This window comes from Puma concolor, chromosome A2 (genome assembly GCF_028749965.1).
Source record: "Puma concolor isolate L17-30 chromosome A2, mPumCon1.1.hap2, whole genome shotgun sequence".
In the NCBI taxonomy this organism is placed as follows: domain Eukaryota; kingdom Metazoa; phylum Chordata; class Mammalia; order Carnivora; family Felidae; genus Puma; species Puma concolor.
This window is the reverse complement of record NC_141668.1, coordinates 89,359,803-89,385,781: the sequence shown is the minus strand read 5'-3', so window position 1 is coordinate 89,385,781 and position 25,979 is coordinate 89,359,803. Positions and strand designations below refer to the sequence as shown.

Genomic DNA, 25,979 nt, shown 5'->3' with positions numbered 1-25,979 from the left:
TGGAACCACAAAAGACCCCAAAAGCAATCTGAGCAATATAACCAAAGCACTCATGAGAAAGAAGAACAAATCTGGAGGCATTATACTTCCTGGTTTCAAACTGTATTACAAAGGCACAGTAATCATAATAGTATAGTATTGGCATGAAAACAGACACATAGATCTACAAAGAACAGGATAGAGAGCTTAGAAATAAACCCATGCATGGGTGTAAAAAAATATTCAGGAGCGCCTGGGCATTGGACTTCGGCTTGGGTCATGATCTCCCGGCTCTAGAATTCAAGCCCCACATCGGGCTCTGTGCTGACAGCTCAGAGCCTGGGGCCTGCTTCGGATTCTGTGTCTCCCTCTTTCTCTGCCCCTAACCCACTTGCATTCTGTCTCTGTCTCTCTCAAAAATAAATAAACATTAAAAAAAATTCATTTTTTACAAAAGAGCCAAGAATGTTCAATGAGGAAAGGACAGTTCCTTAAGTAAATAATATTTAAAAACTGGACAGCTACATGCAAAAGAATGAAACTGGACCACTATCTTACACCATACACAAAATAACTCAAAATATGAATTAAAAACTCAAACATAAGACCTGAAACCATAAAACCCTTAGAAGAAAATATAGATGGTAAGCATCTTGACATAGATCTTTGCAGTGATTTTTGGGGATATGACACCAACCAAAGGAAACAAAATAAAAAATCAACAAGTGAGACTATATAATACTAAAAGATTTCTTCACAGCCAGGAAAACCATCAATCTATGGAACGGGGAAAAATATTTGCAAATCGTATATCCAACAGGGAGTTAATATTTAAAATGAATGAAGAATACATACAACTCAATGGCAAAAAAAAAATAAGATGATTAAAAATAGGCAGAGGAAGTAAATAGATATTTTTCCAAGAAATACATGCAAATGACCAACAGGTGTGCAAAGGTGCACAACATCACTAATCATCTGAGAAGTGCAAATGAAAACCACAATGAGATATCACCTCACACCTGTTAGAATGGCTGGTATCACAAAGACAAAAAATAACAAGTGTTGGTGAGGATGTGGAGAAAAGGGAACTCTTGTGCTCTGTTGGTGGACATGTAAATTGGTGCAGCCACTATGAAAAACAGTATGGAGGTTCTTCAGAAAATTAAAAATAGAACTACCATATGATCCAGTAATTCCACTCCTGAATATATACCTAAAGAAATGAAATCATTTTCTTAGAAGATACATGTATTCTCATGTTTCATGGCAGCGTTATTTATAATATCCAAGACATGGAAACAACCTAAGTGTCCATCCATGGATGAATGGATAAAGAAAATGTGGTTTATATGTACAATAAAATATTTTCAGTCAGAAAAGAGAAGGAAATCCTACCATTCATAGTAACTTGGATTGACCTTGAAAAAAACTAACTCACGGATACAGAGAGCAGATTGGTAGTTACTAGTGGTGTGGTGGCTGAGGGGGGCAGGAGTGGATGAAATGGGTGTAGGTGGTCAAAAGGCACAAATTTTCAGTTATAATATAAATAAGTTCTGTGGGTTTAACATACAGCATGATGACTAGAGTTAATAGTACCATACAGGCATACCTCAGATACACTGCAGGTTCAGTTCCAGACCACCACAATGAAGCAAATATCTCGAAAAAGCAACTCACATGAATTTTTTGGTTTCCCAGTGCATATAAAAGTTATGATTACATTATACTTAGCATATTAAGTGTGAAATAAATAGTATTATATCTAAAAAACAATGTACTTACCTTAATTTGAAAATATTTTATTGCTAAAAAATGATAACCATCCTCTGAGCTTTCAGTAAATCATTATCACTGATCACAGATCACTACAACAAATCTATTAATAATAATAAAGCTTGAAATATTGTGAGAATTACCAAAATGTGACAAAGAGACACCAAATGAGCAAATGCCACTGGAAAAATGGCTCTAGTAGAACTTCACTTGACACAGGGTTGCCACAATCTTCAATTTGTTTCAAACAAACAAACAAACCAAAAAAACATATCTGGGAAGTACAATAAAGGAAAGCATAATAAAACAAGGTATGCTTGTATTGTATATTTGAGAGTTGCTAAGAGAGTAGATCTTAAAATTCTCTTCATAAGGAAAAAAAATTGTAGCTATGTGAAGTGATTGGATGTCAACTAAACATTGTGGTGATCATTGCACTGTAAATACATATATCAACTCATTGTGTTGTATACTAATACAACGGGGTATGTCAATTATATCAATAAAAACTAGCAAAAGTTAAAGTAAAATAGATAGAAAAACATAAAAGTAAAAAAAATAGAAAAAAGAAAACCTATAGTTTTCATTTTTCATGATGCTTGAGGAGAAGCAGATTTAATTCAAAGAAGATTTAGAGACCAATGAGACATAGAAATGTTGAAAGGCTTCCTAGGTACTTTCATGGGTGTTAAAACAGAAGTTACTCATTCCTTGTTATGTCTAATTTTGTTTTTTTAATTAAAGCTCTCTCTTTTCTTGGGGCACCTGGGTGGCTTAGTCAGTTAAGTGTCCGACTCTTGATTTCGGCTCAGGTCATGATCTCACCATTTGCGAGGTGGCGCTCATGTCGGGCTCTGTGCTGTCAGCACAGAACCCACTTGGGATTCTCTCTCTCCCCATCTCTATCCCGCCCCTGCTCACTCTGTCGCGCATTCTCTCTCTCTCAAAATAAATAAATAAATTTAAAAGAAAGAAAAAGCTCTCCCTTTTCTTTATACAAGAAAATAAAATAGCACTTGTCATGTTAGGGTCAGTTTTTAGGAAATTTCCTTAGGTTTGTCCTGAAAGTAGAGAGAAAATAAAAGAGCAACACACAAGAAGTGAAATTAGCTGTGAATAACAACAGGCATGAGAAAAAAGGATAACATTATGTGGTATTTAGTGTTGTGCTGGAGGACTTGGGAAGCCTGGTTTTTCACAGGAGCCCCGGGTGGCATGGTCAGCCCCGGAGATGCAGGAAAATAGAGGTATAAAAGGAAGAGAACAGCTTTAGGGTGAGTGTCCCATGTAATGAAATCCTCATGTTGGAAAAGCCTAATTTTTTTTTTTGATTTGTCAAAAATTTTATTAATGTTCAGTCTAAAAGGCTTTACACCTGTGGTATACCAAGTCATAGGAGTTCTTAAAGAAGTTACCCTTTAAGATTTGGTCCTTGGCTTGGAAGTTATGGGGCCTTACTATTCTTTTGTTAAGCAGTTTGGAGAATTCCTGATCTTGGTCCAGGGCTGGTAATATTGTGCCATTTTCTTCTCCCTCACAAAAATCGTTCTCAGTAATGTTGAAAGCAGTCAGGGAAACCTGAGTGTTCTCATGAATTTGCAATCTCAATTTTATCAATGCCACCAGCTTCTTCCATTAGAAGACACAGCCAAGTGAATTTCTTTAGGATTTTCTTTCATTGAACATCAACCTATATCTTTTGTAGAGATTTTGTCAGTTTAAATAGTTTACTAGTAAGCCTAGAGTTTTCTTGGGATTATTCCTTACAGGGACAATTACAAAGAACAGTAAATCAATTTAAATTGTGTGCTGAAGGAAGCTATTTGGGGTGAGGTGGCTCCCAAGAGCCACTTCAACCACCATTTCACAGTAAATGATTGTTCCAGGAAGCTTAGCAGATAGATAAAGTAAATATATTGAGTAACAAACTGAAAAGTCACTTGCTGCTTTTTTCAGCAGCTATTTAAAGAGTACTTTCAGTACCCAGGAGTATCAGTGCCTCCAACAAACTGGTAATATAATTGAACATTCCCCTAAATAGATTTATAAATGACTTTCTAAAATAGAGTCTACTTTTTAGGCTTTTCAACATAAGGATTTCATTACATGAAGTTTTTCATTCACTGATAGACTAATTTATACATTTGACTGGATAGTGATTGCGCTACTGGCACTATTTGTGCTGGAGGAAGCACAGTAGGTTTTGGAGATGAAGATAGAAAAGTCTTTTATTTGCAGAGCTTACATTCTGGAGGGGAATAACAACAGTAAACAAGTAATCATGCATAATAATATTTCAGGAAGTGGTTTGTGCTGTGAGAATAAATGAATGGAACGTGAGGTAGCATAAGTGGAGAGTGAAACTTTTTTAGGTAAGATAGTCAGTAAAGCCCTCCTGGAGGCATTAGAACAGAGCAGAAGAATGAAAGACAATGATGTAAAAGGGTGCAAGGAAAGCATCACAGGTGGAGAGAACAGCAAGAGCAAAGGCCCTGAGGCAGGCAAGGAGATAGATTATATTAGTACCTTATAGAGCAATATAGCAATTTTGGAATTTATCCTAAGTGTTATGGGAAGCCAGTAAATAATTTGTAGCAGAGGAGTAATATAATGTGATTATATTTAAAAAATCATTGTGGCTGCTTTTTGGAGAACAGATGATAGAGGGTAACAGGTGAAGCAGTAGAAGGAGCTCAGCTTGGAGGCTAACAGTGTCATCTACATGTGCTTATAATGATGCTAGGAACAGAAAGATGTAGTGGAGAAATGGACCACTTGAAGATACATATTGAAGGACAAAGCCATAGGACCTGCCAAAGAAATGAATAAAATAGCCATATGCCAAGACTCATGTCCTGTTGATGTCCACATGGTTGATTTTTAAGTCATTTATTTCTCCAAAGTTAGATTTCCCTAAAAAATCTTCATTTGGACTAAGTAGTAGCTAAGTGAGATTTTGGAAGTAAGGGAGTAAACACACCACTAAAGAAATTAACCAGAGAATTCTACATTTGATGATTTAGATTCATGGTATGTGTGGTTTGTTGAAGTAGAAGTTCAATAGGCTGAGAAAATTACTTTCTATGGACAGCGGTTCATGAAATCTCCGTGGTAGGCCCTGGGTGACCTGGCCCAGTTGACCATCCCAACCACCGTGGTCTTCCTTCTCTCTACTCCCACCAAGTCAAGCTCTTTCTTCTTCTAATACCTTTACATTCTCTCTGCCTCTTCCTAGGAAGTTCTTTCATTAGTCATTTTGGGCACATGCCAGGGCCTCAAAGCTTTTCAGGGGCCTGGAAAAAGTCCAGGAACTGAGGAAATGAATATTATCTCAAAAATATGATAAGCAAATTGCAAAAGTAGGATTAATAAATTTAAATTAAATATCTACAAAACACAATATATGTTAACTCCCTTAACTGCTAAATTTAAATATTCATAAAATTTCATGATATTGGAAATAATTTTTTGGTCAGATTCCTGAATGTGCTGAATAATTACAACCAAACATAAATTACATGCATCACTAGTAGCAAATAAAATTTAAAGGCAAAATTATAAAATCTATTTGGAGGTTTTTGTAATGAAAAATATATAATGGATGTGGGTGTATTTTAATGTTTGCCATGATGTGTAATTGAATTTCCAAAGATTAAAAGTCTACATTTTTTTTAATGTTTATTTATTTTGGGGCAGGGGAGGGGCAGAGAGAGAGGGAGACACAATCTGAAGCAGGCTCCAGGCTCAGGTGTCAGTACAGAGCCCATCACGGGGCTTGAAGTCATGAACCGCAAGATCATGACTTGAGCCAAAGCTGGACACGTAACCAACAGCTACCCGTGGGCCTGAAGATCCTTTAAAAGTCCTAAAATGACCCTGCTTAACTACACTCTAAATAATGTACATGGCTGCACATAGTTGGAAGGGTAAAAAAAGAATATCAAAGATTCCTCATGTATTTTTTTCTCTTGCCTCACCTTTGATTGCCAATTCAACAAGATAAAATAAGGAGTGCCCTAGCTATTTCGAAATCCACAAGCTCTTAATTTTTTTTTAATTTGAGTATGGTTGACACACAGTGTTACTTACATTAGTTTCACGTATACAACAAAGTGATTCAGCTTCTCTATACATTATGCTATCCTTACCACAAGTATAGCTACCATCTGTCACCATACAACACTGTTATAGTATCATTGACTATATTCACTGTGATGTGCCTTTTATTCCTGTGACTTATTCATTCCATAACTAGAAGGCTATATTTCCCACTACAACTTTTTTGAAGGGCAACTTCGCAGTAAATGCTCATTTTTAAAATTTGCTTTGACCCAGCAATTCTGCTTCTAGGAATTTATCTTAAGGAAATAATTGGACCAGTACACAAAGATATATAAGAATGCATATTATAGAAGCATTGTTTATAGCAGTGAAAAATGGAAGCAACCTCCAGAGAGTTCCATAATTGGAGATTGGCTTATTCTCAACATTTTTTTCAGTGTGGAAAGATGTCAATGAAATAGTTGTAAAAAGAAAAAAAGAACAGGTTTATTATGATTTTGTAATAATTTTTTTAAAAGAAAGAGAAATGAGGGTGCCTGGATGGCTCCGTCAGTTCAGTGTCTGACTCTTGATTTCGGCTCAGGTCATGATCTCATGATCATGGGGTTCGAGCCCTGCGTACAGCTCTGTGCAGTCTGCTGAGAACCTGGTTGGAATTCTGTCTCTCCTCTCTCTCTGCCCCTCCCCCTGCATAGGCTCTCTCTTTCAGAATAAATAAATAAACTTTAAAAAAAGAAAAAATAAAGAAAGGAAAGTGTTTATGTGTGTATAAACATAAGGAAGTCTGGAAGTATTTATACGAAAATGTTAGCAGTGATCATCTTTAGGTAGTAGGACTGCAAATTTTTACTTAAAAAAAACCCAAAAACTTCTTTATTGTCAGATTGTTGTTTCCAGTAAATGTAAACTTTGTATAATCCACTAAGATAGCATGGTTATTTCTGTTTTGATACATAATATTCTAGAAATAACAAGTGAATTAAAACTGCCTCCTTTAATTCCATAATATCAACAAGATTGTCAACTCCAGCAAACGTTTCTTTGATACAAAAACAAAACCCAAGAAGAGATGATATTAGAGAGGCTTAGATTCATTTACATGTCGTTTTGCAGATGAATATACTTTTGAATGGCATCCAACCAAAACCAGCTTTGAGTTGCTCTTCTGTTGTTGTGGAAATAAGCCCTGCAGAGGCATTCTTCTCTGTGGGGTCCTTGAAAATAGTTGAATATTGCTTCAGTTTTTAAGAAATGTAAATACTGGTGCATTGTCTTCTCTTGTGGCATATTGGTAGTGAGACTTCAGACACTGTTGTCTAACTTATCAAACTATTCTTAAAGAAATGGGATCAATTGTTGAAAATGGCTCAGTCCCTAGGTGAATTTGCCTTGAAGGAACTTTGTGTTGGGGGGGAGAGAGGGGTATTCTCACTTTGTGTTGGCTGTGTGTATCTGCCTTTCATATAAAAAAAAAACCTTTTTTATGGAGATTTGAAAGAGCTTCTGGGGAAATGCAGGAAGAGTGATTTCTTTAAGTGAGAATAACTTAAAAACTTTGTGTTCATTACCGCATGTAAGGAACTATGGTTTTGTAAAACTTGCCTTCTGCCCAATTGAGAAACCTCACTCATGTGCTCATTTTATTTAACATTCTTTAAGTGCCTTTAATGGACATGGTGTAGAGGAAAGGACATCAAAGTAGAAATCAGAAGGCCTAGTTGCTAGCTTTTTAGTAACTGTGTGACCCTGGGGTCAGCAACTCAGCCTCTGGGTTTTTTTTTTTTTATCTCCATTACACAGTGTTAAGGATCCCTGATAGCCTTCCAAGTGGCCTCAACTCGATAAATAAAGTAACCTAGCTGTTGGAAAACCATGATGTCCTGCAACAACATGAGGTGCTTCTGTGAGGTACAGAAGGTTCTGAGTGCTTTAGGGGATACAGGGATGAACAAGATATGATCTCCTCTTGCAGAGAGGCTTCCAACCTAGTCAGGAAAACAGATCCTCAGCTATCTGTGAGATTAACAAGAGAGGAGGAGGCAAAGGAACTATACTATGAACTAAGTATAGAACTATGGAAATGGGCATCTGGGTGGCTCAGTTGGTTGAGCATCCAACTCTTGATTTCAGCTCAGGTCATGATTCCAGGCTCATGGGATCAAGCCCCACATCAAGCCCCACATTGAGCCCCACATCAGGCTCTGTGCTGAGCATGGAGCCTGCTTATGATTCTCTCTCTCTTTCTCTCTCTCTCTCCCTTTTGCCCTTCTCCCCCTTTGTGTGCATGTGCACTGACTAGGGAGGGAGGAAGGAAGGAGGGAGGGAAAGAAAGAAGGAAAGGAAAGGAAAGGAAAGGAAAGGAAAGGAAAGGAAAGGAAAGGAAAGGAAAGGAAAGAAAGAAAAAGAAAGAAAGAAAAAGAAAGAACTGTGGAAACATGAGTTACATTATAGTGTTATCCATTTTACCAGGGGCATAATAGAGAGCCTACTAGCCGTCTTGGTGGTAGAATGAAAAGACACAGGGAGGTAATCTTGTCCTAGTGGAAAGAATTATCCACATTCTCTCATTAAGTCTTGTAATTAGATGCAGGAGCATTTTTATTGTCCCTTTATTTTTGAGGCACTCTTGCAGATCGGCACAAATGAAACTAAGCCTCCTGGTTTCCAATGTATTCTGTCTCCAGAATTTCTCCCCAAAAGGGTGATGTGGACTATTTTTTGTTTCTCTGATTGTTACAGAGTTCAGCTTCATTTTTACCTTTGTGAACCTATGCTGACTTACACAAGCAACAAAGAGGAACAGTTTTATCAATTAAAGGATGGCAGACTGTGAAATTCTCTCCTCTAAAACTCCAGCTGAGTAAGAACATCAGCATATTCAGGAGAGAAAACGCTGACCTAATATCACTGGCTTTCAGCCAGTCCTGAATAAAGCATGAGTGAACTTGTAGTATGGATGGTAAACAACTGAGTGAACTCTTACTATGAATGGTCAGAGTTTTAAGGCATAGATGTCTGTGCTTCTCTTGTGTTATTTTGCTTCCAATTAAGACATCAGGATAGGTATCATATGGTACCATGAAGTATGGCAGGTGTATCGATTAGAAATCCATTCAGCTTTAGCTTACAACAAAAACAAGAAGAAAAGACACAATTACCAGTGGAACAGATATTAGTTCTAAGTAAGAATTTTATTGCCCCTGTTTAACAGTCCTCATTTAGACTCTTGTCCTTTTTTTCAAGATTTAAGATTTTATTTTTAAGTAATCTCTGCACCCAATGTGGAGCTCAACTTCACAACACCAAGATCAGCGCCATGCTGTACCAACTGAACTAACCAGGTGCCCCCAGACTTGTCCTTTTATATAATTTTTATATTGTTTCTTTCTTGGTGTCTTGGGACCTTTAAAAGCAGTTATTGTGAGGGTAGCTCACAGACCACATACTTCTCAGGTTTGAGTACTTGCTATCTTGAACCAGGTTCATGGTTGATTGTAACCATGAAAAAGGTGCAAAATACAGCATTTCTTTCTGTTTCTCTTGGAATTGCAAGGACAGGAAACCATCTCTGAAGAGAAGAAGGAGCTGATTGTGAAAATAATCTTAAATTATTTCAGAAATGCTGTGGTGGGGAAATACTGTGCAGGACATGGGTGAGAAAGTTCTAGTGGCTCTCTGTGGATTGCAGACCATGAGTCTTATGTACTGCCCTGCACCATGTGGCTTTTCCCAGATGCCCAGGATGTACAGTGTACCTTTTAAGTAAACAATTCAAATGACTAATTAGTTGCCTGCCTCTAATTATCTTCCTCATACAGCATACTAGAAAGTGCATTTAACCCTTGAAATTAAAAGCAACATTTATTTCTCATGGAGAGAAGCAGTCAAGATTTATTTATTTATTTATTTATTTATTTATTTATTTATTTATTTATTTTGCTTACTTAAAAGACTCTGGAATTTATGTAGACAAGTTTGTGCCTATAGGGCTTACTAGTGTTTTTATTCTATGTTGATTCTTTTCTTTTGTAATATTGTTAAAAATTGCATTCTGCAGCTTTATGTTTTCTAGATTGCATCCTATGCAGCATATCACACAGCAGCAATCATGGTTTTAGATCTCTAACACCAAAGTATCATTACACAGTAACTGAAAGTTAATGATTTTTAAATTAACTATACATGAAAGTTATTAAAAACTGTGTTTTTTTCCTCCATCTTATAGTAATAGGACAGAGAGAGAGTATATTGGTTAAGAGGTTTTAGAGTTGGGCAAAGCTGATTTCTCACTGAGTCTCTACCATTTACTATCCCCTTTGCCACATTTGTTGCCTAGAGATATTATTCCTACTTCACAGAGTTATTTTAAGGATGGAACTAAGAAAGATAACGTGGATATTAGCTTAATACAGCCTGAGGATATCGCCTAGAATCAACAAAGGATGGGCATCTTTATTATTAATGATAAACAAGTTGTAAACACTGGATATTTAATACCAGCAATTATGAATATGACTTTTCTCTTCCTTTTATTGACCATTCAGCTAAAGCAGAGTTTGGGGCTTTTAAACATTTTATTCCTCTATTCATTGTCCAAGTGTAAAAAAGCTTAATTTAAAACTGTTAAAGAGTACTTAGTCATTGTTAGGAAAAAGCTTCTTGCATTTTATAACCTTGAGCCCAAACCCATGTCAATCCTCTTTATAGACAATGTCCCATCTTTAAATAACATCTTTTTTGTAAGTTTATTTTTATTTGTTTTGAAAGAGAGAAAGAGCAAACAGGTGAGGGGCAGAGAGAGAGAGAGTCCCAAGCAGGCTCAGTGCTGTCAGCCCAGAACCCCACGTGGGGCTCAGTCTCACGAACCGTTAGATCATGACCCGAGCCGAAGTCAAGAGTCAGACACTTAATCAGCTGAGCCACCCAGGCACCCCAACATCTTTAAGTAGCATGTTAATGTCTTCAAGAAGCAAGGCAGTGTAGTTACTCCTTATTTTGCTGATTCAGCAAAGGATAAATAAGAAAAAATATCAAATACCTCAAAGATGTCACTGAGTGTTGCATCATTCCCTTTTCTATGTCAGCTATGCCCCCTGACTCACAGGAACTACTGCAATAAGTAGAACTCGCAGAACTACCGGACCTACTTCAGGGCGGCAATACTAAATATTGTGGCAGACAAACCCCAGTGTGGTCAACCCTGGAATCCTTACTACATTTACCCATATTAACCACAGTGAAAATGTGTCCGTATTTTAATCTCCTCTAATGGATTATAAATTCCTTGAGCAACTTGCTCTAAAAAAGTAACTGTGCCTGTCTTCAGTTTACAATTACATAGTACTCAGTTGGTACCCAGTAAAATTCTACCGACTTTAAGCACAGTCATTAAAACTACACTATGATGTTTTCAGTATTTAATGCCCGAACATTGAAGACTGTTTGGAAACTAAGAAATGCAAAAGAAAAGTTGTAAACTGTCTAGTTTCCCACCACCAAACGTAGCCACTGCAAACATTCTGGTGAATTTCTTTGTGGGTTTTAAAAAATGTATTTTTTCATAAGCATATTAATTTGATTTTATTACCTTAATAAATATTTGAAATATGGATAATCTGTCAAGTGGCTATACCAGTTTACTTAAGTATTCCATTTTCCCTGTAGTTTGACGTTGAAATGGTTACCAATTACTATTATAAGGAAACCTGCAATATTAATCATATTTTATAAAGCTGTCCTTGAATTTAGGATTATTTCCTTCAGATAAATTCTAAGAAGTGAGATTAATGAGTCAAAGGGTTTATACTCATGAACAATATATGAGTGAGTACCCATTTTCAAATATATTTGACAGCTCCAGCTATTAAGTTTAATATATTGCTTCTTTGATGGGCAGATTATTTTAAATTACATTTTTTAGATTGACTAAAATCCATTCTAGAGCTTGGCAAGATTTAAATAAGTAAAATTAAATTATTTTGATGTATGGGGTGCCTGGGCGGCCCAGTCAGTTGAGCATCCGACTCTTGATTTCCGCTCAGGTCATGATCCCAGAGTCATGGGATTGAGCCCCACATTGGGCTCCACACTGAGCACAGAGCCTGCTTGGAATTCTCCCTCTCTCTCTATCTCTCTCTCTCTCCCTCCCTCCCCTCCCTCTGCCTCTCCCCCATGTGCTCACTCACACTGTCTCACTCTCTCAAATTAAAAAAATTTAAAAATTTAAAAAATATTTAAGTTATTTTGGTGTATGGTATGAAATGAAGAGCTTAATTCTCCCTTAACTCATCATGTTTTTAATCTTCTGATTCCCACTCCGGTCTTTCAGTTTCACCGGAGATTCTAAACTTGCCTCAAGCATGCGCTATGTGGAAACACAATCAATGCAGATAGGAGCATCCTATATGATTCAGTTCAGTTTGGTGATGGGCTGTGGCCAGAAATACACTCCACACATGGACAACCAGGTGAAACTGGAGTACTCAACCAATCATGGCCTCACCTGGCACCTGGTCCAAGAGGTAAGTCTGTTTTCTCTAACACTTGTGATGAGTAGGCTTCTTTTTACATAGGAAGCAGAGAATTACAGTTTCAAAAGTTTAGGTTTGGTTGAAAAGGAACAATATTATTTATAACTTAGAATTGACACAGGCAGCAATAAGGATTTCCACATTCTGCACTGGCAGATACCGAAAGGTAATTGAAAATAAAAAAGAAACGGGAAAAACTTCAGGACCGGATACTCTAGGATGATGATGTTTTGAATATTATTTTCTCTAACCCTCTTCCTCCATAAATACATCTCTTTCTTCTCTATCCCTGTAGGATATCTTCATCTGTTCTTTTCTAAGTCTCTTTACTTGTAGGTAGACCATATTAAGAATATGACATGTCTTACCTTAAAAAAAAAAAAAAGAAATACAAAAATACAGTTTCTTAGGATAAAGTGTACTTCTTTATACATACACACAGAGATCTGACATTGCAATAATGCATAAATAACAGTGAATAGAATAATTCTACCAAATGCCAATGTTATGATAGTAGGTCACAAAAATGGGTCCTGATCCATTTCCATGTTTATATGTGAGGATTAGGATTAAAAGACATTTAATTTCATGGTAGCACTTGTTCCCATTATTTCCCAAATATTTTTGCCTCAGAGAAGGGAAAATCGTGGACTGCATCCATATTGCACATGGTTAAGAAAATGACATTAGATTTTTCTAAGGCCTTTTTCACTTATGGTGAGTGAGTAAACATATGGCCCCTGGAGGAAACAGAAGCTGAGTTTAATTTTTGCCTCCCTCTCTTTTAGGAATGCCTTCCAAGTATGCCGAGTTGTCAAGAATTCACATCAGCAAGTATTTACCACGCTAGTGAGTTCACGCAGTGGAGGAGAGTCACAGTGCTTCTTCCCCAGAAAACTTGGTGAGAGATGACATCTTTGCATATGGTTGTTACTTTCACTTTTATTACCTCTATTAGCATGACTTGAATGCAAAGAAGAGTTAAGCACAATGGCAAGATGCATTTTCTTTGTCATCAAAAGACCCAGATCTTTCTTTTACACTGAGGATATTTGCAAAAATAGGGCTAATGAAAATTTAATTTCCAGACGGTCCCTATTTACCTTAAATTTTAGTATGGTTGACACACAATGTTACGTTCATTTTTGGTGCACAGCTTAATGATTTTTTTAAAAAAATGCTTTTTATGTATTTATTTTGAAAGGCAGAGAGGGACAGAGAGAGGAGACAGAGCATAGTGGGAGGGGCAGAGAAAGAGGGTGAAAGAGAATCCCAAGCCAGCTCCACACTATCAGTGCAGAGCCCGATGCAGGGCTTGATCTCACAAACCATGAGATCATGACCTGACTTGAAATCGAGAGTTGGATGCTTAACTGACTGAGCCACTCAGGCGCCCCCCCCCAACTTAGTGATTTGACAACTCTATACATTATGTGATGCTTACCACAAGTGTAGCAACTGTGTGGCCATACAGCACTATTACAATACCATTGACCATATTTCCTATGCTGTGCTTATTCATTCCATAACTGGAAGCCTGTATCTCCCACACCCCTTCACTCATTTTGCCCATCCCTCCACCCCCACCCCTGTGGCAACCATCAGTTTGTTCTCTGTATTTGTAGGTCTGATTCTGTTTTTTATTTGTTTATTCATTTGTTTTGTATTTTAGATTCCACGGTAAGTGAAATTATATTGTATTTGTCTTTCTCAGTCTGACTTATTTCACTTAGCACAGTACCATCTGTGTCCTAGCTTTTTCTGACCTCCCTTTTTGCCCCAACTTTTCTTTTTATGGGAGAACTCAATAAGCTGGTTCCTTTGGGTGTGACATACATAGAAGGAAAGGATACAGGAATCCAAAAACTCCTATATCAAGACAGCTTGTATTTCAAGGCTGTTTTTTCACTTTAAAGCCCTACTTTTTATTTCAAAAGCTTAATGTACACTCTTTTCCTCTATTCACATTCTTTCAGTAACAATAAAAATCACCCCCCAAGAAGCTAAAGCCTCAGTAACTAGGGAAAACGTTAAATACATGATAATGCTTACGAGAAAAACACATTTTCCCCCTAAATATTACATCATTTTGTGTTAGATTGATCACTCCGGGCACCTTGTGAGGAATAGATTGTAGGAAAAAGAGTGAAGACAGGGAATCACATTGGGTGTTTCAGGCATTTGCTGTTTAGGTGGCTTTGAGTATGATTGTGACAGACATGACAAGAGCCATCATTTGTGAAATAGATTTTAATCAAATAGAGCTTGCTGATATACTGGGTGGGGACTGTGGTAGAAAGGGAAGACTCAAAAACAGCTTGTAAATCCAAGACCTAGGGAAATTGCTGGATGGTTGTACCACTGACAGAGGTGAGAAAGCCTGGAGAAGGAGTGGATTGGGGACAGGAAATGAAGTGTTCTGTTTTTGTGATAGAGAGTTGAGAGACTTATCTATCCCAGCAGAAATGCCAAGAAGCCAACTGGACTTCTACATCTGGAGCTCAAAAAAGAGGTTTCTTAGGATAAAATGTACTTTGGGTTGAAGAATTAAATACCACAAGTACATTTGAAGCCCTGGGACAGGATAAGCTCGCCCAAGAAAGAAACTTGAACTAGAAATTAGAAGGCCTGAGTTTTCAATATCCCTCCCAGTGATTAATTAATCACACGATTTTAACCATTCACAACCTCTTCAAGCCTGATTTCTTCAGAGTATAATAAAGGAGTTTAATTAGATGATCTTGAAAGTCCCTCGCAGTTCTTGAATTCTAAGATTCTGTGATGATATGTAGTAGTGGTGAAAGAGAGAGACAAGAATTATATTTTTCTTTGGCATCTGCCTTCCAAGAGCCCTTTTGTAAAGAGAAAATTACTAAATAAACCCTTCTTAGATTATTTTACAATAAAGTTAGACTCTACACAAAAACAATTGGTTAGATAACAACCCAGAATTATTATTATACGTCCTTTAGTTGAATTACTGAATTATAGAAGAATGTCTACTTGATTATTTTTAAGGATTCATCATTATGTCAGTTGGAATAAAATGCTTGAAATTTGATTTCCACAGATTTTTTTATATCCAACTGTGAGCCATTTCCTGGATACTCAACTAATGCTTTGTATAACAAGTTGCTACTTTCTCTAACATCCTGCTTCTTTATATCCACTGCTGGGAATACAATCAAGACTTTTATTTAATTTCAAGGATATTCCAAGCATACCTATCAAGATTATTAAAAAACAACAGATCAATTGAAATACTAGTCATAAATACTGAGGCTTTTTCTTTATGATTATTTTATCATTAAGTATATTACCCTCATTACTTAAAAAATTTTGCTTTTTATTTATTGACATGTGGAATAGAATTTCAAAATTATGATGGTTAGGTCAGTAATCTTTATAGTATATAGTATATTTTAGAGATGTCTTATCATCCTCAGAAATGTTCTAAACTATTATTCTTAATTAATGTAGTTTAGAGAGTATCCAAAAAGTATTGTCCTTTATAAAAAAAAAAAAAAAAAAAAAAACAGAAAAAACAAAAATCCAAAACTGCAGGTTATTTTACCTTCAAATTGTATGTTACAGTATTATTTCCTTGCTTAAAAGATAGTATCACTGAGTTGAAGGTTTTAGTATAGGCAGAAAAGATCAATTCTCATTAATGTTTATTACACACTTGAGAGGAAATCTATTTAACCTTTAAATACTTCAGTTCCAATACTGCCTGCCACACATTGGGTACTCATTACATGTTGGAGAATTAAGTAGAATTTTAATTCAGTGTGCCTCACTATTAGATTATTCCTACAGCTATTTGCCTTTAAGTACATGTAAGTGAATAATTGAATTCTGCTTTTCCAAATTCTTTTCCAAGCCCTAGGTAAAGAAAGTAAACATACTTTTTAAAAACAAACAACCCAATAAGATAGTTTCTTTTAGTACTCCCGCTAATACTTAAACTAAACATTATTACTACATTTCAAAAAAAAATAGTGTTCAACTGGTTATTATCATTCTTTTTGGATTTATAAAGCTTTTTAAAAGCTCTGCTATAAGGATAAATTTCATTTATTGTCCTTGGTGTTCCTGATCATTTTGTGTATTATATTCATTTCAAACTTTTGCAAATACCATGTTTTACTCAAGCACTGGAGAGAGGGAGTGCAATTTAGTTTGAAACATCTTGCCTTTTGGCAAATCTTCGTTCTGCTGCTTTGACTGATGCATATGCAACTATCAATTGAATGCATACAAGCAAATGTGGTTCCCATGTTATCAAAGGTCTGTTAACTTTGGAAGATATGCTAGGTAGGACAACTTTCAGCAGAAATACCAACTATATATACACCTGCTCAGAGAAATAATATTGTATATAAACTGAACATTTGTTACCCAATGAAAATTAATTTTGTTTTTATGAGAGACATTTACATAAGAACAGGGCCTAATGAGACCCAAACAGCTGTCAGTTGCTGACTTCATAAACAAACCTACGCCTAATGACTGAATGAGTTTCAGAATAATTGGGTAAATGTAATTACAGTAACTCTGAAAGTGGAAAATACAATTTAGTCAGCCTTCATTTACCTTGATTCCTTAGCCTTGATACCTTGATACCTGTCAAGAGATGACTCAGTGGTAGTTTAATTCAGTTTAGAAGTTTATATGAGGGGGAAAAAATCAATTAAGACAAGACTGTCAAGTTTTGTTGCTTTGGGGAATCCATAGAGTTTGGACTTTAAGTGCAAGTCGACTTCATTTCATGATGCACACGGCACATCAAAGTGGTCCCACTTTCGGACCCAACCTGAAATACACAAGACATTCCTTCTAAGATTGCTTAGATTTGAGGCAGGAAGGGGTTGGCAAATTAAATATTTGTATTGAGGGCAATATTTAGCAGTGATGCAACTGCAAATCAGTGAGATCACACCTTGTGTTCTCATGTGCGACCAGCTGGAGATTGCTCACACAACTAATTTTTTTTTCTCACTAAAAACAAAGCCAATATTCAACCTCTTCTTGCTTCCTTTTCTGTTAATTAACATCACATTAAACTGTGGATTGTAATTTTAAATGGAAGAATCCACTTTGAGCTTTTTATCTTCAGGAGATACTGTCTTTTTCAAGAGTTCACAAGATGCACATAAGGATTAATTTACTTAGTCAAAGAATTTAGGATGTGTTTACATGTGACTGTTCAGAAGCATAAATAAACTGGGAAATCTAGGACAGATTTCTGAAACCTTCCAACCCCATTTTAATGTTTGAAATATCAAAACTTCAAAACAATGTGTTTCATGTAGACATGTGACTTTAAAGAAAATAAACCATCCTCAGTCAACAACCACCAGAACAATCACTAAATTTACGAGCTGGAAGGGGTCTTAGAAATCAGTTTGTCCAGTCCCCTTATTTGAGAGGTGAGGAACTTAGAAAACCTGAAGGCTTAAATTCCTCACTAAAGGTCACACAGCTGATAAATTGCAGAGCTAGGGTCCAAGGGGTCAAGTCCCCAGACTCCTACCAAATTCTTTACTTCATTACCAAGAGAAGTCAGAAACAGGCTGCCCTTTCCTGGCCTGCTTTTCCATTCATTGACTCATTTTTTTAGCAGACATTTTTGGTACACCTACTTTATTCTGTTCCTGTGCAGACTATTGAGACTAAAGATGGCCCTGTCCCCAGAAGAGCTCACAATCTGTGGCCTTAGACTTGACTCGGATTATAAGCAGTCCTGAAAGCATGACGCAGTCCTTGGCATGACACTGATACATGAAACTTAGTTGTCTTCTTTTCTGTAGGGCTCTGTGCTCTAAAACAATGTACCTACTTTTATAGTAGGAATTTCTTTTTTTTTTTTTTTTCAACGTTTTTATTTATTTTTGGGACAGAGAGAGACAGAGCATGAACAGGGGAGGGGCAGACAGAGAGGGAGACACAGAATCGGAAACAGGCTCCAGGCTCTGAGCCATCAGCCCAGAGCCTGACGCGGGGCTTGAACTCCCGGACCGCGAGATCGTGACCTGGCTGAAGTCGGACGCTTAACTGACTGCGCCACCCAGGCGCCCCTATAGTAGGAATTTCTTAATGGAACTCTGGAAGTTGTGATGGCTGTTAGATTACAAATATAAAATATTACCATAGAGGAGGCGCATTCTTGTCATGACACATATCATGACGAGCACTGATATGCAGCAATCGTGTGTCTACTGGAAGCATCTCAGTGAATCCTGGAATTATCCTACTAGGAATGAAAATGCAACATATTAGCCATAGATCATTGGTAAAATAAACAATAAAAGCTTAGCCTGGATTTTAACAATCTGTTACGTACTTAGGGAGTATTTAATATGTGGGTAATTGATGCAGTAGACATTAAGGGATCATTCTGAGCCATTAAGATCAAGTGTATGTGTAGGTAATGTGCTCTGGGAGGGTTTAATCAATGGAACTGAGCCTGCACATTAATTCTGCGCATCTTTTTTGTTTTCTTTTGTTTTGCACTTTTGTTGGGCACCAAAAAGAACTAATCACAACCCCTGAAAATTTCTAGAGACAAAAAATATGATGTGATTTTAAAAGAATCTTTTATGACGGTCAGTGAATGGCAACTTTCTTGAGCACAGTGAATGTGCTCTCAAAATTCCCTCTTTTTAGACTTTCTCTCTGGTTTAGATGAATCAAGGTCCCAAGTGTTTTCTGTGTACAATGGACTGTTTAACTTTTTGTTTCCACTTAACATCAGCTTGTCCATGAAACCAAAACAAGTTAATGTTTCAGAAATAATAAGCAGAATTTAGCACCCAGATGTTCTTACCTATAGTACATTGTAGCATGTCCCTCAACCCCAAAACAATACCCCCAAACTCAACTTTCATCTTCTATTGAGAGCTAACTGGAAGTTTTCCAATAACTACTGTTGTGTTTATCATAAGGAATAGTAGTAGTGTAATTTAAACACCTCACATTTTCATCTGTGAATGAGAGGCTCTTTCGTATATACCTTTTTTTAAAATTTTCTTTTTTCCTTTCTTTTCCTAGCATCAAATCTCTGTGTAACAACAAATAAAAAATCTGATATTTTGTTTTTCTTTAAAATGTCACCAATTAAATTAAGATTGAGGTATATATCCAAACCACAGATTTCTTTTTAACTTTTCTTCATGATAAAATTGTTGAATTGGATAATGATTGAGCAGACATTAAACTACCAAAGAAAAATGATTGGCAGCAATAGCACTGTTGCAAGACAGCAATAGCACTGCTAGGAGTTTACCCAAGGGATACAGGAGTACTGATGCATAGGGGCACTTGTACCCCAATGTTTATAGCAGCACTCTCAACAATAGCCAAATTATGGAAAGAGCCTAAATGTCCATCAACTGATGAATGGAGAAAGAAATTGTGGTTTATATACACAATGGAGTACTACGTGGCAATGAGAAAGAATAAAATATGACCCTTTGTAGCAACGTGGATAGAACTGGAGAGTGTGATGCTAAGTGAAATAAGCCATACAGAGAAAGACAGATACCATATGGTTTCACTCTTATGTGGATCCTGAGAAACTTAACAGAAACCCATGGGGGAGGGGAAGGGAAAAAAAAAAAGAGGTTAGAGTGGGAGAGAGCCAAAGCATAAGAGACTCTGAAAAACTGAGAACAAACTGAGGGTTGATGGGGGGTGGGAGGGAGGGGAGGATGGGTGATGGGTATTGAAGAGGGCACCTTTTGGGATGAGCACTGGGTGTTATATGGAAACCAATTTGACAATAAACTTCATATATTGAAAAAAAAATACAAGTTCCAGGAAGTTCCATTATCTGAAAGATTCTGAACTCTGACATTCTTTGTGCTGCCACGTGTCAGTTAAAATATTGGATTTATTACCATACCTTGTTTCTAGGTCCAGTGCCACCCGCTTCCGCTGGAGTCAGAGCTATTACACAGCCCAAGACGAGTGGGCTTTGGATAACATTTACATTGGGCAGCAGTGCCCAAGTATGTGCAGTGGGCATGGCTCTTGTGACCACGGTATGTGCAGGTATGTATGCCACCAAGTGTGATTGTGTGCTTCTCAGGATTTGTGTTTAAGTGTCGTTTTGGGTTTTTTTTGTTTTTGTTTTTGTTTTGTTTTTGAGAGAGCGTGAATTGGGGAGGAGTAGAGAGAGAGGGGGACAGAGAATCCCAAGCAGGCTCCGTGCTGACAGCAGCAAGCCTGAGGGTTCGAACTCACGAACCATGAGATCATGACCTGAGCTGAAGTCAGACACTCAACCGACTGAACCTCCCAGGTGTCCCAGAATTTGTGTTTAGAGGGATACCATAGCAGTTGTCCTCAGATTTGTATGGACAGACTAATAAATAATGAAATAGCCAAAAGAAAAGGATCCTCCTTTCTGTTCTTATTTCAGATGTAAAAGATGTTGTTACATTTGAAAAAGTTTTTTTTTAATGTTTATTTATTTTTGAGGGAGAGGAGAGACAGAATCTGAAGCAGGCTCCAGGCTCTGAGCTGTCAGCACAGAGCCCGACACGGGGCTCAAACCCATGAGCCGTGAGACCATGACCTGAGCTGAAGTTGGACGCTCAACTGATTGAGCCACTCAGGCGCCCCAAGCTGTTGTTACATTTACGTAAAGTCTGAAGCCATATATTCTAAACTTCAAAATCTAACAAAAGACCAGGCCTCCTGGGTATAAATTTCAGAGTTTATTAATTAACCCCAAAGTCCTCTTTGGGAAACAAGAGCCTTGCTATTGTTTCCCTTTCCTTCCTCTGACACTCTTAAAGCACCTGTCAGACAGCTGCTACACGCTGTCTTATGTCACTTCGAGAGAAGCTCAAGGTTGTGGGCAGGGGGCCATGGTGATTATCGCTAATGAGGATGAGATAGGAACACACTTAAATACTCAAAGACTCTAAAAGAGATGTAATTTAATCAGAAAAGGGAGCTATAAAACGTGGCCAGAGCTACATGTTGGATGAACAGACAAATATTTATATGTGACTTTGAAGACTATATGTGACTTTGAGGAAAATCCCACTCTTCTTCTCCCCAGCCACCAACACACACACACACACACACACACACACACACACACACACACACACACATATCCTTCTTCATTACTGCTTGATGCCTCAGTTCTGTTATAGCACTGTTTCTTTTAAGGATTCAGTCCTTTTGTTCTTGCTGTTCGGTGTCTGTTAAAACCTGAAAGTTGTCACTACCACATACACAGATTGACCCTGGAGAAATATCTAGTGTGGATGCTAAGGTCTGAGCAAAAGTGAGACATAGGAAATGCTGCAGGTGCGTGGCCTTGGCATTCACAGAGGAGACGGTGACTTGTTTGTTTGGCCTTCCTCTCTCATAGGTGTGACCAGGGGTACCAAGGCACCGAATGCCACCCAGAAGCGGCTCTTCCTTCCACGATTATGTCAGATTTTGAGAACCAGAATGGTTGGGAGTCTGACTGGCAAGAAGTTATTGGGGGAGAAATTGTAAAACCAGAGCAAGGGTGTGGGGTCATCTCTTCTGGATCGTCTCTGTATTTCAGCAAGGTAAGAGCTGGGGATAAAGTTATGACTAAGGTCTGAGAATGCATGATCAGGAAAATATGTGATTTATGGAGCAGTCTGAACTCAGAAGGTACAAACATGAGGTAGTTTTATTCCCCCCAGCCCACATTACTTGCTTTTAAATTCGTTTGTCAAATTCCTACCCCTTAAGTACATTTGGCAAACTCCTGTAGTTTTATGATTGTTTTTGGTTACTACAAATCCAGCTTAGGTCGGTTTAAAGTCCCTGCCCTTCTTTTACCGGATTTAAATCCAATCGCCTTCCTTTCCTGCTGTGCCAGCCGGGCTTCTGTCTTGAGTGTCTTTGAGTGGGGCAGGGACTTGGTGTCTTCTTGCCCCAGCATCGGAGGATGTGTGAGCATGCGGCCCATGGGTGAGGGGTGAGTGGTGGTGGAGAAGGTGAAGCCTAGAGATTAAGAGCAGCAGCTGCCTGCTGCAGGCGGAATCTGCCGCTTGGCAGCTGTGTGACTTTGAGCAAATCCCATAACCTCTGTATGACTCAGCTTCCTCATTTGTACAGTGGAACTAATAAGAGGATCCTACCTCATTAGTCTTCACACAGGGTAAGTGAGTTAGCACTTGCAAATCACGTACAATGCCCGACACATAGCACTCGTACAAGGATTTGTGAAATTTGCCAATCTGTTAATCTCAAGAATATGATTGGAGGAAGGAGGGATAATGGTGAGGTTTGGGGACATGCACAGCCATCCATGTTGAACATTGAGTTTGGTGGCTGCTGGTGGCATCTGCTAATACAGGACTGTCTTAGTCAATTCAGACTACTATTATTAAAAATACCATAGAGGGGCGCCTAGGTGGCGCAGTCGGTTAAGCGTCCGACTTCAGCCAGGTCACGATCTCGTGGTCCGGGGGTTCGAGCCCCGCGTCGGGCTCTGGGCTGATGGCTCAGGGCCTGGAGTCTGTTTCCGATTCTGTGTCTCCCTCTCTCTCTGCCCCTCCCCTGTTCATGCTCTGTCTCTCTCTGTCGCAAAAATAAATAAATGTTGAAAAAAAAAATTTTTTTAAAAATAAAAAAAAATAAAAAAAATACCATAGATTGGGTGGCTTAAGTAGGAAACTTTTTTTTCTCAGTTCTGAAAGGTTTGTGAAGTCCCAGATGAAGGCACCAGCAGATTCAGTGTCTGATGAGGGCCTGCTTCCTGGTTTGTAGATGGACATCTTCTCATTGTATCCTCACATGGTGGAGAGAGCACCAAGAGAAAAATCAGGCTGTCTTGTATCTCTTTTTTTTTTTTTGGTTTATGTTTTCATTTTTTAATGTTTATTCTTGACACAGAGATTCAAAAGAGTGTGTGAGCAGGTGGGGGTCAGAGAGAGAGGGAGACACAGAATCCAAAGCAGGCTCCAGGCTCTGAGCTGTCAGCACAGAGCCTGACGTGGGGCTCAAACCCACCAACCATGATATCATGACCTAAGCTGAAGTCTGATGCTCAACTGACTGAGCCACCCAGGCGCCCCTTGTGTCTCTTCTTATAAGGACACTAATACCATCATGAGGGCTCCACTCTCATAATCTAATAACCTGACAAAGGCCCACCATCCCTTTAGAGGTTAGGCTTTCAACATACGGATTTGGGGGCACATAAACATGAAGTCTACAATGGACACTGTGTAGAAGTTTTTCTTTCTTTTGAATGTTTTTTTTTTTTTTTTTTTTTTGAGAGGGAGAGAGTGTGTGTGTGTGTGTGCACAAACAGGGGAGGGGCAGAGAGAGAGGGAGACAGAGGATCCGAAGCAGGCTCTGCACTGACAGCAGAGAGCCCAGTTAGGGGCTCGAACTCATGAACTGTGAGATCATGACCTGAACTGAAGTCAGACGCTCAACCAACTGAGCCACCCAGGTGCCCCAGAAGTTTTTCTTGCAGTGTTTGTCTTCAGTAGTGGCAGCACCAGTTTGGGCAGACAAGTCAGTAGACACCAACTGGGAACAAAGGTGTCCACTGGAATCTGTAAGACTGATTCTCTTGGAACATCCCCAACCCATGTTGCTTGGTCAGCAATGGGGAAGGGGGAACCACCTTCCTCTCCTCCCTTGCTACCATCTAGGCAGGACATTACTTTCATTCTCCCTCCTCCAATTCGTCTCTTTATATAGTTCTCAAAAGGACTGGAGAGGGAGCAGGTCCACTTCTCCAACCTGAGCTACATGTCTAACCCTACTAATGAGCAGCTCCCTATAGAATGTGAGATGCTTAGGGGCACCAGGGTGGCTCAGTCAGTTGAGCGTCTGACTTCGGCTCGGGTCATGATATTGCAGTGTGAGTTCGAGCCCTGTGTCGGGCTCTGTGCTGACAGCTCAGAGCCTGGAGCCTGCTTCAGATTCTGTGTCTCCCTCTCTCTCTGCCCCTCCCCCACTCATGTTCCATCTCTCTCTCTCTCTCTCTGTCAAAAATAAAAATAAACATTAAAAAAAAATTTAGAATGTGAGGTGCTTAAAACCACATCTTTCCATTAAGGACTATAGTCACCAATTCTAGGACAACTGGAAATGTCCCAGTCTGCGTCACAAATACACAGGTGTGGGTGATATACTGTAGGGCTGATATGTTGTGGAATCTGGGAAGAAATCCAAAATAAGTCAATTTATGCAAATGCAAAAATAGGTACAGGTTTTGTTTTGATGCAGGTGCAGAACAAAGAATCAGCCAGCAAACAAGATAGAGAATGATAGAAAATCAGGGATGGATTCCATTTAATGATATTTCCTATCCATTGACATTGAACATCCGCCGGGTATTATTATTAGAGATGATAGTCCACAAGCAACCAGTATACGTTGCATAGATCTGGATACACTGTATAATTGCTCAGAAGTGGGAAGATAGTGTCTCCGTAAGCATCAATTTTAAAATAAGATTATGAATCCTTAACCAATATGTACCAAACATCCCAGTACACATGCGTGTGTACAGATATTTTATTTTTTTAATTTTTTTTAACATTTATTTTATTTTTGAGACAGAGAGAGAGAGAGAGAGAGAGCATGAACGGGGGAGGGTCAGAGAGAGGGAGACACAGAATCTGAAACAGGCTCCAGGCTCTGAGCTGTCTGCACAGAGCCCGACGCGGGGCTCGAACTCACGGACCGCAAGATCATGACCTGAGCTGAAGTTGGCCGCTTAACCGACTGAGCCACCCAGGCGCCCCCATACACAGATATTTTAAACACAGAAAGATTATATATCAATATGTATGTACTTAATTCAAGGTGATCTCTGTTGTCAGACTACCTGGATCTGTACCTAGGCTCCAAAACTCATTAGCTCATTCATCTTGCAGACTTCCACATCTTTCTGTACCTTAGTTTTCTCTATTGTAGAGCGGGATGTTGGGACCATTGGTGGGTTAATGAAGGTAAAGAATAAAGAGTCATGTGGGGCACATAGAAATCATTCAGTAAGTGTTAGCTGTCACAATTACATTTTATGAGAGTGTATTTAAAATTTATATCATTAGGGGCACCTGGGTGGCTCAGTCAGTTGAGTGTCTGACTTCAGCTCAGGTCATGATCTCATGGTTTGTGGGTTCGAGCCCCGCATCTGTGCCGATGGCTTGGAGCCTGGATCCTGCTTCAGATTCTGTATTTCTCTCTCTCTCTGCCTCTCCCCTGCTTGTGCTTTGTCTCTCAAAAATAATAAATAAACATTTAAAAAATTATGAAAAAAATTAAAAATTTGTACCATTAAATATTTCTATCTATATGCCCTGCCACTAACTTAAAACCAGCATTTCAAAAGTAAAATCATTCTCTTCCCTTCCCAATCCAGCCTTTTCCCTATATTTTTGTCAGAATATCTGAAGAGCATTTTTTTTCTTTTTTCTCTTATATCAGTAGATCTGTTTTGAATTCTAAGTGAGACAAACTAGCTTAAGCAAAAAAGGGGAGATTTGGTTCATGTAATCAGAACACAGGGAGGGTTTATATGAAGCTGGCCTCAGAGATACCTGGAACCAGAAACTCAAATGCCCACAGAACTCTCTCCTCTATTTTCAGGTCAGCTGTCATTAT

General features: G+C 38.4%; 1 protein-coding gene across 2 annotated transcripts in view; it reads left to right on the top strand.

Annotated features, from left to right (window-relative positions):
- The window catches only part of RELN (reelin), a 535,402-nt gene that overhangs the window by 382,181 nt on the left and 127,242 nt on the right, over positions 1 to 25,979 (top strand). For both annotated transcript variants that reach the window (XM_025929644.2, XM_086696880.1), the window contains exons 21-24: positions 12,149 to 12,341; positions 13,139 to 13,251; positions 20,268 to 20,405; positions 21,742 to 21,928. In XM_025929644.2, coding sequence (XP_025785429.1) covers positions 12,149 to 12,341; positions 13,139 to 13,251; positions 20,268 to 20,405; positions 21,742 to 21,928 — 631 coding nt within the window. The remainder of the gene's footprint in view (positions 1 to 12,148; positions 12,342 to 13,138; positions 13,252 to 20,267; positions 20,406 to 21,741; positions 21,929 to 25,979) is intronic.